Source organism: Desmodus rotundus, chromosome 2 (genome assembly GCF_022682495.2).
Source record: "Desmodus rotundus isolate HL8 chromosome 2, HLdesRot8A.1, whole genome shotgun sequence".
NCBI lineage: Eukaryota > Metazoa > Chordata > Mammalia > Chiroptera > Phyllostomidae > Desmodus > Desmodus rotundus.
In genome coordinates this window covers 89,250,067-89,269,524 of record NC_071388.1, presented here as the reverse complement: position 1 = coordinate 89,269,524, position 19,458 = coordinate 89,250,067, and the positions used below count along the sequence as shown (strand labels likewise).

General features: G+C 39.3%; 1 protein-coding gene across 2 annotated transcripts in view; it reads right to left on the bottom strand.

The window, feature by feature from the left end:
* Positions 1-19,458, bottom strand: part of NECTIN3 (nectin cell adhesion molecule 3) — a 127,968-nt gene that overhangs the window by 10,009 nt on the left and 98,501 nt on the right. The window contains exon 8 of one of the 2 annotated variants that reach the window (XM_053918347.2): positions 23-85. The exons of the other annotated variant lie outside the window; for it this stretch is intronic. Coding sequence (XP_053774322.1) covers positions 23-85 — 63 coding nt within the window. The remainder of the gene's footprint in view (positions 1-22; positions 86-19,458) is intronic. 2 annotated transcript variants of the gene reach the window in all.

Sequence of the window (19,458 nt, the reverse complement as noted above, 5' to 3'; positions counted from 1 at the left end):
ACAAAAAGACCACGTTACTCACAGAGTGCTCGAGACCGCCAACCGCTCTTTCTTTGAAATGCGTTTGCAAAGGCAAGTGTTCAGTCTGGAGGAAGAAGACAGAAAAGGGCGTGCCCTTTGAAGCACCAAGCACATGGTAAAACACATAACCAAGACCACGAAAACTCTTATTTTTAAAGGAGCCAATCATGTTTTGTGAAATGCCTGCCAGCCAAACAAAATATTCTGGATGAAGACGGGAAAACCAGCTGCATTTCTGGAGTTTCTCTCCTTCCTGGCTCCAGACTTCCAGAAGGAAGGAAATACGTAAAACATCTGCTGTAGAAACTCTCGGGCAAACTTGTTTACATCTTACTCCAAGGAGGACTCAGCACAGAAGGTCTCTCAACTTTGCTCAGTGAAGAGTCGGTCATTTTGAATCGCTAAAAGTAGTTTTGCGGTGCTTATGTAAGGTAATTATTTGTCTTTATTTATAGATGGTTTGTGTGGTTACCCTTCCCTTCCTGGTGCTACTCCCTCCCTCCCAGCCCCATGCAGATTATAAAGGGAACTCACGGTTTTCAACCTAAGAAAGTTCTTTCTTAGCTGCCCCTTGACTTACAAACACACACTTACCCTTCAGCCCCCAGGCTGAATATCACCTCTTCCAGGAAACCTAGCAGTCAGTCCTCAGGCCGAGATGCCCCCTCTCCTTACACAGCATCTATTATGATAATCTGTGTGTACTCGCTTGCCTCCTTCACTAGGTTGAGGATGCTGGTTGGTGTATTTCACAAACATCATTTCATTTAATCTTCATAATAATTCTATGAAACCAGTATCTTTATTTACAGATGACTAAAGCTGAAGATCAAAGTGGTTAAGGGAGTTGTCTCCAGTCACACAACTGGGAAGTGGCAGAGTGTGATTCAAACATGGATTGTCTGATGCCTAAACCTATATTCTTATACCACCTGCTTCTATCTCAGTGCCTGGAAAATAGATGTTCAACAAAAGAATGCCTGGAAGTCCCAGCAGGCAGCGTGTCTGTCAACACGCTCTCCATTGTACTGCCTGTCTTGCTGTCCTTTTGGTCTAGAAGGTCGCCTCTTAGTCTCCGGTAATTGAATAACTACCCATCCATCTTGGTCCGACTAAAGTCATTCCCCGCCCACCCCCAAGGCCTTTCCACAATGTCCATCAAAGTTAATTTATCCCCATTTTCCTCTTGTTCTTGTTTATCCCCCTATTAGAGCACATATCACGATCCATCTGTTTCATAGTTCCCAGTGGCGGTATCTTTGAAGCCCAGTAAACAGTAAGCCATTCTTGGCCACCCCCACACCCTAGGGTGGCTCTGTAATAGGAAGAAGTCAACAGTTAACTAATGTATTTAATGAATTCAAAACTACCAATTCTTGATATCCCATTTCGGGGTTATCCAAATTATAAATTATTTGCGACCAATTCATCTCCTGTTGTATTCTGCATGATTCAAGGGTGCTAGAATTTCTACATGACCAGGTCATGTTGGCAGGACACAAAAGTCCAAGGCAGGGCCAGTGTCATGGACAAGTGACCAGTCGCAGAAGTCCTAGCGCTCACAAGGGCCCCACTTTGGGGTTTAATGTTCTGTGGTTGCCATCTTAGATTTCTTAATTTCACTATGAATGTGTATTGTAAGAGGTGTAATGGGACAATGGCTCATGCTTCAGGGACTTGTAGCCTCAGCTCAAGGTTGTCCTGCCATCTGCCACTTGATTTTGATTTGGTTCTTGGCCACCACTCACCCATTCCGGTGCCCTGCCCCAGCTCCCCCCACATACACATTCCCTACTTGCCCCGTCCATGAGTGCGGCTGCCCTCTGCCAGGCAGGGGCCTGAGCACTTGCACAGGGAAGGCTGCGGTCAGGTGTGCACGGCTTCTGCATCAGGCCACACCTGGGCGGTGGCTGGAGAACACATCTCATGAGGGCAAGTCTCTAACTCACCCCTGATCTAGGTACCTAGTCTTGCCTTCTTGCCATTCTTAATTTTAAAACAAGGGGAACTGCACTTTTACCTTTCCCTGAACCTCTCAAATTATGTATCTTGTCTTGGTCCAAGGAAAATAGACTCGGGGGAAAAAAATACCTCAAATTAAAATTCACATTTTCTTTTGTTTATTTGCTGTTTTAGATTATCCCTGCTGCAGTTCCCCTTCCATTAATACAGGTGATTGAGAATTTTACATCACTGCTGTATACAATTTGATGAGAGGCAGAGCAGTTAGATGCCTCTCTGTAGAGAGCAAGTGCCTTTCTCCTGCTGGTGGCACTGTGTGGAAAGCAGGGATAGTGTCCGTGCTGACAGATCACATTCCAGAAATACAGCAATTACGACAACTCGAGAGTTCCACAGAAGACTTGGTTGATGTGTGTGCTGTTCTATTTTTACGCTATAAAGTTCCAAATGGTAAATATAAAATGCCCAGATACTAAACTATCGTTCACACTTTCCTGAACACTCAGGGTAAAGTTTGCATTTGGCCATTACCAATGAAATGCAGTGACAGCTTTTAAGTCTTAGAAGCCAGTATTCATGGAGGACACACTAGAAGGCACGGCATCATGAGCAACAACATAACCAGTACTGACGTAACGGTCCCAGAGTGCTACAGAGGAAGGAAAATCTATTCTGTCTTAGTACGAAGATTTCAAAGAGCCACGGCTTTATGAGTAATAATAGCATTGCTACCTTTTTCTCACAATAGGAGATATAAAATTAGCCCGAAGGGATACGTTTGACAACAAAGGACAAGAAAAGAGGAGATCCTCGACCTGAACAGGAAAACGTGGTGCCTGGGCACGGCGGACCGTCTTCCCGCGCACTAACTGGGCCATGAGCAGATGCCAAAGTCCCTCTTCTCTACACAGTGCTGTAGACCTTCATCCGTAAGTTACTACACCTCACAGGAGCCCGTGAAGTTTTAATCTTGTAATATAATATTTAATCAAAAATTTATATAGACAGGAGCCCCACACATCCTAGGGATGCCCCCAACCTCCGCCTCAGGAATCAAGGGCTATGGATAAAGGTGCTGGTCTCTACACTGTGTGGCCATTCAGTTTCTCACAACACACACGAGGAACGTAATTTGATCTAATAGTGGGTGGGTATGTGTTCTCTTTCTGCTAGCTCATAAACTACCTGAAATGTTGCATATTCTGATTTCTTAAAAAATTACTGACAACAGTATATAGAAAAGTGTCTTGAATGATACCGGCACCTCATATTTAGTGCTTAATATATAGGTACTGACTTAACCTATAATACTTTAACTGATAGATTCATGGCATATATTATTCTATTATTCCTGTATTTTTTTCCTAGGAAGCCTTGGGCTACTCTCAATCTCTAATACATATTTCGGTTCCCTGGCTCACGTGTATGTACTGTCTCACAGTTTCTATTGAGCTACAACCCACATTCACTTCCTGATGTACTAAAATCTGTAGACTGTCATTGCTGGCTTCCAAGGTGCTAACACCACTAGTTTTCAAGTTTTATTGTATGTTATCTTAATAAACATTTTACCTTCCCTGGCTCAAAAAGTAAACCAAAACCTTCACTTTTTACTATGTATTATATTTTAACCTGCTTCCAAATCAGAGCTTTCAGAGTTGTTAAGGTTTATTTTAGGCAACGACAGACCAAGATTCCGAGTTGCTATTGTCATGAGGTGGACAATCACCCTGGATACTCTGCTTATCTGGCAGTGTCCACTTGGGTCCACTACTCCCACTCTCCAATGTGAGTCCTTTGGTCTTCTATCTCGTTTCATAATTTCATCTCAAGAGAAATAAGAAGATAATACAAACCTCTTAAATTCTGAAAGGTACTTAACTTACCACTCAAAACCTCAACTTAACAAGATATCTAGTTTCATTTTTTTGCATGTAGCTGTCCAGATCTCCCAACACCACTTTTGAAGAGGCTATTTTTGCTCCATTTTATGCTCCTGCCCCCTTTGTCAAATATTAATTGACCATAGAGACTTGCGTTTATTTCTGGGCTCTCTGTTCTGTTCCATTGACCTATTTGTCTGTTCTTATACCAGCACCAGGCTGTTTTGATTACAGTGGCCTTGTAGTATAGTTTGATGTCAGGTATTGCAATCCTTCCCACTGTTCTTCGTGCTCAAAATTGCTGAGGCTTTTTGGGGTTGTTTGTGGTTACATATAAATTTTTGAAATGTTTATTCTATACTTGTGAAATATGTCCTTGGTATTTTAATAGGGATTGAGTAGAATCTATAAATTGCTTTGGGTAGTATGGACACTTTGATGATGTTAATTCTTCTAATCCATGAACACAGTACATGTTTCCATTTGTTTTTGTCTTCCTGAATTTCTTCTTCAGCATTGTGTAGTGTTCTGAGTACAGGTCTTTTACCTCCTTGGTTAGGTTTATTCCTAGGTACTTTATTTTTCTTGTTGCTACATCAAATGGGATTTTTTTTTCTAATTTCTGTTTCTGATATTTCCTTGTTGGTGTACAAAAATGCCTTCAATTCCTGAATAGTGAAACCATACACAAAAATAAACTCAAGATGGATAAAAGTCTTAAATATAAGACACGAAACCATAAAAGTCCTAGAGGGGAACATAGGCAGGAAAATTTCAGATATTCCAAGCAGCAATACTTTCACCAATATGTACCTTAGAGCAAGGGACATAAAGGAAAACCCCACCCACAAATGGGACTTCATCAAATTAAAAAGCTCTGCACAGCTAAAGAAAACATGAGCAAAATGAAAAGGGACCTAAGCATATGGAAAAATATATTTCCCAATGATACCTCGGACAAGGGCTGGCTCTTCAAAACATATAAAGAAGTCACATGACTCAACTCCAGAAAGACAAACAACCCAATTAAAAAATGGGCAAAGGATCTGAATAGACACTTCTCTGAGGAGGACATACAGAGGGCCCAGAGACATGAAAGGATGCTCAGCATCACTAGCCATCAGAGAGATGCAAATTAAAACCACAGTGAGGTACCACTTCACACTGGTCAGAATGGCCATCATAAAAAACCAACAAACGAGTGCAGGTGAGGTTGTGGAGAAAAGGGAACCCTAGTGCATTGCTGGTGGGAATGCAGACTGGTGCAGCCACTTTGGGAAACAGTATGGAATTTCCTCAAAAACCTAAAAATGGAACTGACTTTTGACCTTTTATTCCACTGCTGGTATTATACCCTAAGAATTCTCAAACACCAATTCAAAATAACCTATGCACCCCAATGTTCACAGCAGCACGATTTACAATAGCCAAGTGCTGGAAACAGCCTATGTGCCCATCAGTAAATGAGTTAATCAAGAAACGATGGTACATTTACATGATAGAATACTATGCAGCAGAATGAAAGGAGGAACTCCTACCCTCCTCAATAGCATGGATGGGACTGGAGAGCATTATGATAAGAGAAATAGGCCAGGTGGTGAAAGACAAATACCATATGATCACACCTATAAGAGGAACCTAATCAACAAAACAAACAAGTGGGAAAAATATAACCAGAGACATGGAAAGAAAGAACTGACAGTAAGCAGAGGGGATGGGGGAAGGAAATAATGGGGCAAAGAAGGGAAAGGTCATCAAAGAATATGTATAAAGGACCCAAGAACAAAAACAATTGGGAGAAGAGGAGTGAATGTGGGAGGTGGGGGTGGGTAGGGCTGGGGAGGGTAATGAGGGGGAAATGGGGACAACTGTAATTGCACAATAAAAAAAAGGGAAAAAAACCCAAGATATCTAAAACTCATTACCTGCTGAAGCACCAGCCACCTTCCCTCAATTCCTACTGGAGATGATCTAAGCACCCTACCACCTCACACCTAGTGGTAATTGGTGCCTCCTCCAATTCTACCTTCCCTATTCAAGCATTTTCTAAGTTCCCCTCTCCTAACTTTCATCTGCCACACCAGTCGCAACCAAATATTTTAACATGCACTCACTATTTCTTATGGGACCAAAAAGCTCAGAGTATTGATTCTATGCAGAATGCATGAAGAAGAAGAATATTACTTAATTACTTTGATTCTTCCTGACATGTTGGTCTGTTCTCTTAAAAGATGGAGCAAAATATTACACATTCCCTTATTCCTATCAAGAAACTCTGAATCTTATATAATGCAACATTTTTATGACTCTTTATTTTTTAGTTTGCTTCTCTTTGTCCTTTTGTTATTCCCTCAATTCCACTGGAGACCCGGGGAGTCACATCTGTTTATTTCCCCTGCATCAGCATTTCAGGTTAATGCCTAGGATTCACATTGAATTGCCTTTCACTAGACTCCAAGGAAATTTCTGGAATTGCTAGGCTGTAGGACTCCCAGACATTTTCTCTGAGCTGAGCCCTTGCTCCATGACCTACATGGCTCTCCTGGTTTATCCTCTATGATATGCTCTACACCTACTGGCACACTCTCTTCCAACGCTGCTCCTGTAAAGCTTTTAAAAGGCTTTCATTCTATTGACATATCTTGCCCTAATGCTTTTTCCTTATACTGACAAGTGATACATTTTTACTTCTGATTCCAGTCATGATGGAGAACTAATATCAGATGAGCCCCCCTCCATAAATTACTAGAAAACTGGTCAAAATATACAAACACCAGTTTTCAGACACTGAACATCGTGCTGCACACCACTGGGCTCCCAGGGAATGGGAAAGCGCACACACGCACATGGTGATACTCTGACGGCCCTGATTTTTCTGCTGATCTGGGAAGAGGAAAACCCAAGAAGGGCACAGGGTGCTGCTGAGCTGCGCAGTCAGAGCTCAGCATTCAGGCAGGCTGAGGTGTTGTAATCTGTGAGACACGGTACTGAAGTGAAGGAGAATCCTCACTGAACATGTGAGACATTCAGTAGACAGAGACCCCAGGGTGATACCTTAGAATATTCTAGAACCACCCAAACAAACCAGTGCCCAGCTTCCAATATAAATGTACTGAACATTAAAAAAAATATGAGAAACAAACCCCCAAATGATGAAAATATATGATGAAATCAGGAGAACAAAACTTTAAGACAGCACTTACAAATATGTTTAAGAACATAGAGGAAAATATGAACATAAGAACTGAAAACTATGACAAAGATCCAGAGAGAACTTCTAGAACTAAAAAATATATGTGTCTGAAATGAAAAAGTGACTGCATGTCCCTAATAGACCACTCCAACATCTTTCAAAATCAAATTGCTGAGAAACAATGATTAAACAAAAATTTAGGACATAGCCAGAGCATAACATAAAATACACAACATATATAGAAATAAAGACAAAAATTATCACTGGCTCCACAGGAACAAAAGCTGCCAGAAGACAATTAAAGGTATAACTTGAAAACACTGAATGAAACAACAAAGTCAAACCAGAATTGTGTATTACCACAAAAATATTGTAAAAATGAAGGTAAAAAAAGAAGAAATTTTCTGACAAACAAAAGCTAAAAGAAGGTGTCATCAGACCTGTACCATGAATAATGTAACAGCGAAGTTCTTCAGGCTGAAAAATATTGATTCCAAACAAAAACTCCATCAATTTTTAAATGTTTAAAAGAGACAGCCCGGGCTGGTGTGGCTCCGTGGATTGAGCACTGGCCTGCGAACTGAAAGGTCACTGGCTCGATTCCTGGTCAGGGCACATGCCTGGGTTGCTGGCCAGTCCTCGGATGGGGGTGTTCGAAAGGCAACCGATCTATCCATGTATCTGTTGCACATGGAGGTTTCTTTCCTCTCTTTCGCCCGCCCTTCCTGTCTCTCTAAAAATAAATAAATAAAGTCTTAAAAAAAAGATACCTTACAGTCCAAAACAAAAATAATAACATATTGGGCTTATAACATGGATAAATACAATGTATAAGAATAATAAGGAAAGAAGACAGGAAATGTAAACATCTGTTAAAGTTCTTACATGATACATAAAGTAGTATAATGTTATATGAAGATAGTGGTAAGTTAAAAATGCACATGATAAACCCCAGATAGATCACTAAAAAAGTAAAAACAAAGAGGTATAGTTAATAATTCAATAGAAGAGATAAATATACTACCAATACTCAGTTAATTTAAAAGAAGGCAGGAAAAGAGGGAAAAAGGAGCAAAGAACCGATAAGACAAAAAGAAAACAGAAACAAGATGATGAACTTAAGCCCAAACACAGCAATAAATGTACTAAGTGAGAACAGACTAAACATAACAACTAAAGTGAGGGATTTTCAGACTGGGCAAAAAAGGCAACTCTTAACTAGATGCCATCTGTGTGAAATGCATTACATAAAGATACAGACAGGTTAAAGGCAAGAGGACTGAAAAATGCATACCATGAAAACATAAATAATAATAAAGTTTAAACAACTGAAGCAGCTATATTAATACCAGACAAAGTAATTTCAGGAAAAGGAAAATTACCAGAGATAAAGAATAATTTTTAAATAATGAAAAGATCAACTAATCAAGGTGACTTAATATAACCTTCTTAAATGTGTATGTATATACCCCAAAACAGACTACAAAAACACATGAATAACAGAACTGAGGAGATAAATAGATATATTCGCAAATATAAATGAAATTAACACTATTCCTTAGTAACTGATGGAAATGTAAACTGAAAAACATTTTGTATGAGGAAGACTTGAAAAACATTATTAACCAATATGACCTAATCGACGTTTATAGACTATACTCAACAATGGCAGAATACACGTTTGTTGTACACACAGAATGTTCAGTAAGATAGGCCATATACCAGGTAATAAAAGTAGCCTCTATGTATTTCAAAGGGTTGAAATCTTATAGATATACATTCTAATAATAATACAAGGTCTGGAAGAAGTAACACCTGTTTGAGTGTGGTTGGTAGGAGAATAATAATTTATAGTTTTAATTTGAACATTTCACCTAAAATGGCATGTGGTGGGCTTGTATGTGATATTGCTATGTTATAGAATTACATGCTTATCATTTTGTAATGAAAAAGGGGTATTATTTGTGCTGGACCCTGTAGAATTAGTGAGAAATCAATAACAAAAACATATTTAGAAAACTCTGAAGTGTTTGGAAATTAAACAACATACTTTAAATAACTCCAAAGAAGAAATAACAAGAGAAGCTAGAAAATATTTTGAATTGAATGTTAATGAAATCATAACATACTAAACTTTGTGGGATTTCAAAAAAGTGCATAAAGAAAAATCTATAGCTTTAAATGCCTGTATTAGAAGAGAACTCAAATTAATGATCTGAGCATCTTCTTTAAGAAGGCAAATAAAGAAGAGCAAAGTAAGTCCAAAAAAGAAGAACAAAAGAGTGAAAAATCAATCAATAAATGGACAAACATTGAACAAATTAATGAAGCCAAAATTTGGCTCTCTGACAAGATTAATAAAATTGGAAAACTCATTAGAAATAAGTACAAAGAAAAAATGAAAACCAATATCAAAATGAAAATGGTGACATTACTACGGCTCTCACATGAATTAAAGGGTACAAATGATGTGTTATAAACAGTTTTGACAACCTAGATGAAATGGACAAATGTCTTGAAAGACACAATTAAAATCCTTCCATAAACAAACTCCAGGCCCAGGTGGAATCACAATAAATTCTATCAAACATTTAAAGGACAAATTCTTTCTGCAAATGAGAGAAGAGAGAACACTGTGAAAGTCCTTTTAGGAGATAAGCATCAGCCTAATACCCAAACCAAAGATATTACAAAAAAAAAAAAAAACCCAAAAGAAATCTAAAGATTCTTATTCATAATATCCCAAAACCTTAAACCAAAACAGCCCTCAACAGTTAAATGAATAAACAGATTATGATATATTCAGAAAATGGGATATTACTGAGCAATAAAAGGAACGTTATTCATGCAACAGGAATCTCAAAAACACTACAGTAAGTAAAAGCAACTGGACACAAGAGAGCACACTGTGATTTCCATAATGTGAAGTTGTTTTATTTAAAAGGGCATAACCAACATATTGTGATAGAAATCACATGAATGGCTGCCTGAGCAGGACGTGTATGTGTGTGGGGGATGGTGGCAGTGAAGGGTGTATGTGAGAAATCTTACAGGTGCTAGAAATGTCTGGGGTAGTGGTTACATCAGTGAGTACATGGTCAAAGTTCATCAAACTATATATTTAAAATGGGACATACATATCGCAGTAAAGTTTTGTTTTTTTAAAAAGGATACCTTTGCATTTTACTACGCTTATGCCACTTTGGAAGAGCATGTGTGTGGAGGCAAAGTAGAATGAGTAGTCCTGACAGGCTGCATCTGGCAGTATAGGAGTTCACGGTATATTATTGATAGTTTACAACAGATTGTCCTTGATGCAGGAGTTTCTCAGCCATAGTATCCGACTGCGTGTTTGTGTTCTGGTGACTGTGTTCCAAACCTATAGAAATGATCTCACCACACTGAAGGAGCAAGACATAAAAAAACATGGCTACCGTACATAATTCACGGAGTATGAATTCCTCAAGGCATAAAGGATATTACATTCCTATCCATTAAGTTCCTCTCTGAACAAATTTATAAAACATTATTAAAATTATGAACCAAAGGTCAATTTTCCTCTACACCGTTTTAAATAGTTGTGAAAGTAGCTGACCATGTTGCTTGAGCAGAAATAATATAGACTGTGTTCTAATCAAGCAATATTTACAACATTAATTAGGTATTTGTTTAATGAGATATATAATTTTTAATGTTGTCCATGATAATTACCCCAAGGGTAAGCTATTCACATGAATGTCTCTCATTATTAAAGTAGACCCTTGACATTCACAGATTTAACAGTGCTGGTTTTAACCATCCATGAGGGAGTTTAAAAAGGTTATGACAGGTAGTAATTTGTAATTTTGTGGAGACACAAATCTGAATCAAGACCTAGGAGGTTTTCTAATGAGATAATTATTTAGCTAGTTAATGAGCTTAGCAACTGCTCAATATCCATCTTTCAATGTGTTTCTATTATTCTCAACCCTTTGAGTTAAAAAAAATAGGGGTATTTAGGAATGTAGTGTTTCTCAAAACTCTATGCATTTCAAGAGGGGTGCTGTATTTATTAATCAACCTTTTAAAAATGTGAAATTATTACTTGCTAGTTAATTCTCAGTTCTCTAGTATCTACAATTAATCATGATGGGCTCAGATGGCCACTACACACTGTACAAGGGGGGACCCAAAAAACCCACCAGAATTATCTTCTGGAGGACGGCCCCTTATAGTACAGGCTTCTCCCACCAGGTGAGTGTTCTAGGTGCCCATCTCTATCAGCGCACCACTGGCGTTGTTGAGAGGCTGCATTCGGCTTCAGTGACTTTTTTTTGAAGACCCTTTCAACGCTTTGCCCATTTCATGATGGGTGATTTAAGAGCGCACCTGCCCACACCCACACCGCACTGTTCAGCAGTGTTTGACCCTCATGCCCCACCCTCCCTATTCACCCAATCTTGCCCAGAGTGACTTTTTTGTTGTTGTTTTCCAGATGAAAAAAGTCCTCAAAGGGAAACAGATTGCCAATATGGAAAATGTGGAAGAAGTGATACAAAAAATGGCAGAAGCACTAAAAAGCGTCAAAATCAACAAGTTCAAAAACTGATTTGAGCAGTGGAAAGAAGTCTTGATTGGTGTATTGCATCAAATGGAGAGTCCTTTGAAGGTGACTGAAGTTTGAACATGTAAGAATACACAATTTTTTTATAAATACTATTTTTGGGGATCCCCTCTCATATAGGTTAGATGTATAAAATCTGTCTCACCTTATTCCCCAAGACTTGAGGTTTCCTTACAATGCCTCTTTCTCAGTGTTTGCGAAGTAAGGTTCACTTCTGTGTTACGTCAATGCACTCCATCCTATAAATCCTTCCTTGCTGACCTCCTGCTTCCTGCTTCCTGCCCCTTAAGATAGGTATTGTTCAAGATGCTTTACATGTGCTCATATTCTTATCCTATCTCCTTGAGGTAATTATCATCATTGTTCCCATAATAAAGATAAGAAAGCTAAGGCTTAGAGAGATGAATCGATGACCCCAAATTCATAAAGATTCAAATTCATGTTTATGTAATTCCAAAGTCTGTCTTAAAGCATCACACAAAAGGTTGCCCATCTTGAGTATATCTAGCCTATTTCTAGCTTGACTGCACAAAGGCACTGAAACGCAGGAAGACGATGAGCCTATCAAAGGTGAGAGGGCAGAAAACTGAGGGGAAATACTGGGGATGCTTAGTACTTGCTAGCTTTGCCACCTGCTCTGGATTATCGTCACCTGAGCTGGTCAAATAGAAGTTCTGGCCTAAGTTATGTCTTCGCTTTAGCTGCAGCCTCAACTAGAGGATCACATATGCAAGGCTTTTTTTCAGCAGTTTGTGACTCCCGGGTACTTTTCTTTTCATCTGCCCTGGCCTGCTGTCATTTACTATAGAATAATACTTCAAAAATTAATTTAGAGGGCACTTGTTTGTTTATATCTTATACTGATATAATTAGCACCTTAAAATGCAATGTTTGGTCCCCTAATTTATAATATTGAAGATTGCAATGAGGCGGTTACAAGAAGAAAGGAATACAAAACGTCCTCGGGGCAAATTTCAAATGTACGCTTAAGTCATAGGTTTATTTATGACAAAAAAATATTGGATATTTAATCCCACAAAGTAGCACTGAATTTTTCTCACCAAAGAATTACAAAAGCCTAGTTGCTGTTGAAAATGTCGTCTTATCCAAAAGAAAGTGAGTGTTCCTGCTTATCATTGGTAAATCAATTTCATTACTTCCACTGAGTATACATTCTAGATTTTAATTTTTCAAAGTGAAATTTGATATGACACATTATAATGAAATTTCTTCTCTTGGTTTTAGTCTCACTTAATCTGTACATTAAAATACACAAGAAAGTGATACTTCACCTAAATTGTAGTATGTGTGCAAAGCAAAATATCTAATTAAAGCAGATAGATGATAAAGGTGATGGAAAATTATTTTCAGTAAAACTATACATTGTTGGGAACTGCCCTGCCTGGTTTCAGAAGCTGTAAACCCCCACGGTTAAGGCTGAGTCAGAGACCTTGGGACCATAAGCCACTCAGGAGACAAAGCTTATTCTCCTGGCAGGGGCGCCACCTCTGCCTACTTTACTTCACCCTGCTTGGCCCTGAGCCTGACCAGTTAGCCAATGATGGGTAAGATTCCTCAAGGAAGGGATGACCTAAGACAGGCATGGTCACGAAGAGGACCACAGGGAAGGACTTGGGGGGCTATAGAAAAAGGGGGTGATGGACCCTCGCCCCTCAGCTTTGACATAGCCTGAGTCATCATTCTGTCTGCAAGAAGTCTCTTAATCTCTTGGCTGCCTTACTTCCCCTGCCTAATTTAAGCCTGAAACAATGCCATAGGTGGGTATGGCCCTGTGCTGGAAAGGGCAGGCTCCCTGGGGAGATCAGGCCTAAGAAAGAATGCATAAAACCCTGTGAAACCTGCTTTGCTAATACCCTCAATTTAAATGATAAGGGTCCAAGCCTGAATGAGTTTGTTTCCCAAAGTCTTATAGTTCTTTAGCAAACTGACCCTGACTCAGAATTAGCCCTCAGAGTTCTTTGTTATCTATTGTTTGATCCTTACTGCCTGACAATGATTGATGAGCTTGACCTGTATTCCTGTGTAAACTGAACCCAGTAAAAGCCCATTGAGGAAAAGGCTCTTGGCCCTTCTCCTTTGAGAGATCCTCCGGCCACCTTTCCTCCCCAAGCAGATCATGTCTTGGTAGACTTATTCCCATCTGTGGTGGCCAGAGGGGCCCTGTGGGTGGAGCCCCCTCCACACCACATACAGGCTAAGATGTCCTCAATCATAAATCCTACCCATTTCCAGGGCACTAATCAAATGGCATGCACTATTTTCCATAACATTTTAATAGACTGCTACACTGTCCTTGTCAGATCTTGCCCGAATGCTGTAACAGATTACCCACTCATACTACTTTCTCTCTAAAATTGCCCACAAGGTAGACCTTCAGTTCAGAGCTGTTAATGTAATTTCATCCACATACCCAAACACCCTCAAAGATGCTGTCTCCTCTGTACCAGGCACAGTACTGTACCCCAAGCCACTAAGCACAGAAATATTATCCATCACACTGCAACACTGAGCCTTGTGAAAAGAGGTGTTCTGAGAGACGATAGGACAGAAGCTATCACTCTTCTGGCTTAGTTGTTGGAATGCTCAAAATTGTACACGGTATAATAAAAACAACTCTAATTCCTCTCTAGAAACCATTAATACGGGCCTCCCCAAATCTCATATTTAATGCAGCAGCTAAGTTCCTTAACTCATGGCACTAGAAGAAGATACTCTAGTAAGAACCTCTGTGTGGTTAACGATTTAGGCTATTCTTAGTAAAAATAATTTTAAAAAGTCAAAGAACCTCTTAAAATCTTCAATATTGAACCTATTTTAGATTGTGAAACAAAAGGTAAGATACTAAACGTAGGATACGACTCCCCTTATGTTCCTTCTTACTGAAAGGTGAGATAACACAGGAATCATTTCCCTCAGCAAAAATCTACTTTTCTATTGAGGGTGAACCTAAAAGATCAAGTATGAAATATGGAAAAGTCTTCATCTGTTTAATAGTTATCCTGTAAACCAAATAATCTCTTGAACATATTAAGTTGATAATTACATGTATTCTTCTTTGAGGTCTTAAATTTAATTGAATAGCATTATTATTATTATTTACTGTTTTATTGAAAGGAAAAATATAATAAGTCATTATTGTAAGTAATTATAAGAAATATGAACTATTTCTCCTCCTGAAGGAAGACGATCTAATTAACAGGAAAGAAAGTGAGACAGAAAGAGAAATCACCTGCTCTGGAAAGCTTATATTCACGTTCACAGACACCAATTTTGTAAATATAAAATCCAAAGTAGGTAGTTTTATTTGAATTGGGGAAGTAGCTGTAATCCCAGTGTGGCCTTTTCCTGCACACAGGCACCGCTGTCTTACATGACCTGCACAAAGGCACCTTAAGCTGGAATCCAAGCTCGTGAGTTAAGCACGACCTGATGTATCAGTGACTAGAATAAATAATCACAGCACTGGTGACTTGAGGAGGAAGGAACAGCAGAGGATATAAAAGGTGAGAAATCCTTCCATGGAGCTATGTTGCTTAAGCTAATAATACGAGTCAAGGATCTTTTTTAGTTGTTGTTGTTCCATTTACCTGTGCGTTCACTGGTTGTTTCTTGTATTTGCCCTGACCAGGGCTTGAATCCACAAACTTGGAATATCAGGATGGTGCGCCAACCAACTGAGGTACCCGGCCAGGAAACGATGTTTCTTATGTCTTCAACTTGTCATACAGTGTCAGTTTTGAATATTTATTTAGTGATATGTTCTTACTAGATGCTACTGTTCTATGAGGCAATAAACATGGCTTGCTAAAACTAAATAACAATTAAAATAGCATTTTATCTTCATGCACACACAATTTAACTGGCCAAACAGAATTTGCCTATTTTCTGTTAGCCCTTAGAACAGGCTAACAACTACAAATAACAGGTTAGCTACTTAGTCGGGGATTTATAAATATTACTGCAAGATGCCCTAGTAAGAGCATATCACTAAATAAATATTCAAAACTGACACTGTATGACAAGTTGAAGACATAAGAAACATCGTTTCCTGGCCGGGTAGCTCAGTTGGTTGGCGCACCATCCTGATACTCCAAGCCTGTGGAATCCAGCCCTGGTCAGGGCAAATACAAGAAACAACCAGTGAACGCACAGGTAAATGGAACAACAACAACTAAAAAAGATCCTTGACTCGTATTATTAGCTAAGCAACATAGCTCCATGGAAGGATTTCTCACCTTTTATATCCTCTGCTGTTCCTTCCTCCTCAAGTCACCAGTGCTGTGATTATTTATTCTAGTCACTGATACATCAGGTCGTGCTTAACTCACGAGCTTGGATTCCAGCTTAAGGTGCCTTTGTGCAGGTCACGTAAGACAGCGGTGCCTGTGTGCAGGAAAAGGCCACACTGGGATTACAGCTACTTCCCCAATTCAAATAAAACTACCTACTTTGGATTTTATATTTACAAAATTGGTGTCTGTGAACGTGAATATAAGCTTTCCAGAGCAGGTGATTTCTCTTTCTGTCTCACTGAGCATTGCCATTGTTTAAAACAAGAAAACTAAATGTAAACTTTGGTAAAAACAGTGGAGGGAGTAAATCAAATTTAAAAAATATCAACTCAAAAAGTATTTGAATTAATTAAATATTGACAGTATATAAAGTGACATAGTTCTCTCTTCCTTGCCATGCTGAAATGGCCCAAGGCCGTGGGTAACCCTGTGTGGGACCGATCATGCCTACAGGTTTCCTAGGCAGCCACTGGAAGGTGCCGCCAAAGCAGCAGCAGTCCTTCCCTCAGTTCCGTGTTAGTTCAGACGTAGAGTTTATCAGAGGTGCCATGATGTCTGGGGTATCTGACTTGAGATCTGATGGGGACTTTGGCTCCGCTGTCTATGAGAACTGAGCTTTACAGAGGTACACCTGTCTTCTCGAACTGGAAATTAATAATCTGTCCTCTGAAATAGCCTCATCGTAATAATACTCTACTAATGGGGGTGCACAAGAACCTGCTGGTCTCTGCTCTCCAGGAATTTACAGTCTAGTTTCATGGGGCTCTTCTTCCAGGTAAACAACAAAGCAAGGCAGCTTGAATGCAACCTCCTTAAAAGTGGGAAACCTGTCACACACTTCTATTTTTTCTTTTCTATCACAGTACCCAGGACTCTGCAGGTATGTAAACACTGGTGATCTGATCTGCTTAGATGCCCAAATCACTACCGATCCACAGTTTTTATCTGAAACTTGTAGGGACAGGTATGTTCTGGAATTCAGGAATTTTCAGATTTTAAGAAAGGTGATAGATACTTATTCCATATATTTATAAAACATCTATGGTGCAGAAACCCATAATCAAATATACAAATATCTCTGCAGTGGGACATGAGAGTTTCCACATTAAGTGAAGAAATTTATGAATATATATAATTTCATGAGAGCTGGCAGTTCAGGTCAGAATTCGGTGCAAAATGAGTTAGGAGAAACTTGAGATGCTTAGAAATGTAGGTGACAGATTGTGGAGCTTTAATACATATCACAGGAATGACAAGAGTTCAGAGGCTAGAACTATCAAGATAAGCTATGGAGAGTTGAAGGTTGAACAATATTAGTGAGGATCCAGACTTTGTTGGTGAGATGGGAGAACTCATGTGACCATACAGAGGACACTGGGCTAGGTATGGAGTGGTCCAATCACCAAGCACCGGACTGAGAGTTCTAAGCCTCCAGAGCAACATGGTATAAGCAGGCTTGGTAAACATTAATCTGACTGATGATGATGATGATGATGATGATGATGGGTATGGCTAGGTCCTCAGGGTGCAGGAAAAACCAGCATTTTACTACCAATAGTAGGGAACAAAGAAGGGGAAATGAGAGAAGGCAGAAAACACCGATAGACCAATAGGCCTAAATCAAGGCTGTTGGAAGCTGCAACCATATACAAAAAGGATAGGAGGAAAAAAAAGAGTATGCACAGGTCACATTCCTCATTAAAGGTTTATGGGAGAGAGGCATATTTGATGGTGAAAAGGATAGTGTGTGGATAACAGCAGTGGTTATTACTATAGATTGAGTTGAGTCATGAGAAGGATCACATTCCACTCAGGAAAACAGAACACAGACTTTTCAGAAGCACAATAAAAGGATAAAGGAATTTCAGCTCAATTGTAGGAGGGAGTATATTACAAGGGGCTGAATAATCTTCAAGAGAGGACAAAGACTGTAAAATTTCCGGGTAGTGAGCATCTTATGTTACAGACATTAAACCAATTGTGATGTTGGGGAGGAGAAGTATAAGGGATAGGGCGGCTATGCACCTCCCCCCCCCCCGAAAAAGTAAGGCTTTAAGGGGCCCAATAAATGATGAAGGCAAATCAGAGCTGAATCAAAAAATTCTGATTGATTACAGGTGAAAGATCCATAGAGATGAAAGTTGCCCAAAGCCTGAAAATGACAAGATGCAACACAGAGGGAGGGGTTAAATTGTTATCATGTGGAGGAAAAGGCATGCGAAGATGAGGAGCAGCTGGGGGCTCAGAAGTAAACCTTCCTTGTTCACAGAGACGAAGCATGTTGTACTACAGAAGAGTGGCACACACTTGGAGGAGGAGTCATGTTTTCCTAACAGACCAGAATGGGTAACACATCCGAGAGTGAGCACCATCTGTGTATTAAAGGAAAAGGCATAATGTTTGCTTTTGATTGTAGCCCGGCTTTCAAAAAAATGTTGCATTTATTGATATGTAAGTTGCTTGGAGGAGAGGAGGGAAAGAACATACTCAGTGTTAAGTGGCTACAAAAGCTGCAAACATTTTCTATTACTTTTCCTCCAAAGAAGCTGAGAGTGCTTCTCTAGAATCTTATTTTTAGTTTAAAAGGATTTGGGGAAACTCCGCAATAGAGGCAGAATAGCTAATGGTTCTCAGAAAGACTTGTACAGGATTTCACAGTAAGTCTAAGTGTTCTACTGTGCTCAGAGAACACACGAGGACTCCAACCAACGTGCTTCGTACTTAGCAGATCAAAAAAACAGACCAACAGGAAAAATATCCTCCTGATATCAATTTGTGGGTGGAGAATTCCCTAACAGATACTATGACACCATTAAGGATGAAATTTTACAGCTTAGCTTGTTCAATAATTGAACGTAAAGACCCACTTTAATTTTCTCCTTCTGAAATCGATTTTGAATAGTATATCTTCTTGTATTTAGTATGGTTTGGGGAAATATAAATTTTTTAAAAATGAGTACATAAGGAAGTTAAGCAATACAAACTTCCGCGACACAGAATCCAGGTTAACTTGAGACCCTGAAAATGTGTACAAATTAGAATGAAAGGATCTTGGGCGTATTTCCAACCATCCTCATCTAGATTGAAGTATGTTTGTGACATGTCAAGCTCATGTTCATTTGTGTATACGTATTTTAATTTAGCATCATTTAGGCTTCTGCATCAAGGTGACAGGGGCCCACAAGGACACATGATGTGTGGTGACATGTGGGCACACACATGAGTGCGTGTGCAGCTGGAGTGGGAAACCATGGTGCAAGGCGCTAGAATAAGGAAGACAGCCGGACACACAGGGGAAAAAGATAAGCACCAAGATTATAGGGCTTAAAAGCTAACTGTAGAACTCATAAAGAAAAGTCATAAACTATGGTGAGTATTCAGGAGAAAGATGTATAAGAATCCAGAGTCGTCTATTTAAAAATACCATTTTAGTTGAATTTGCATTCAGCTCAAAACCAGAAGAGGAGGCTTGGAATATTAGAT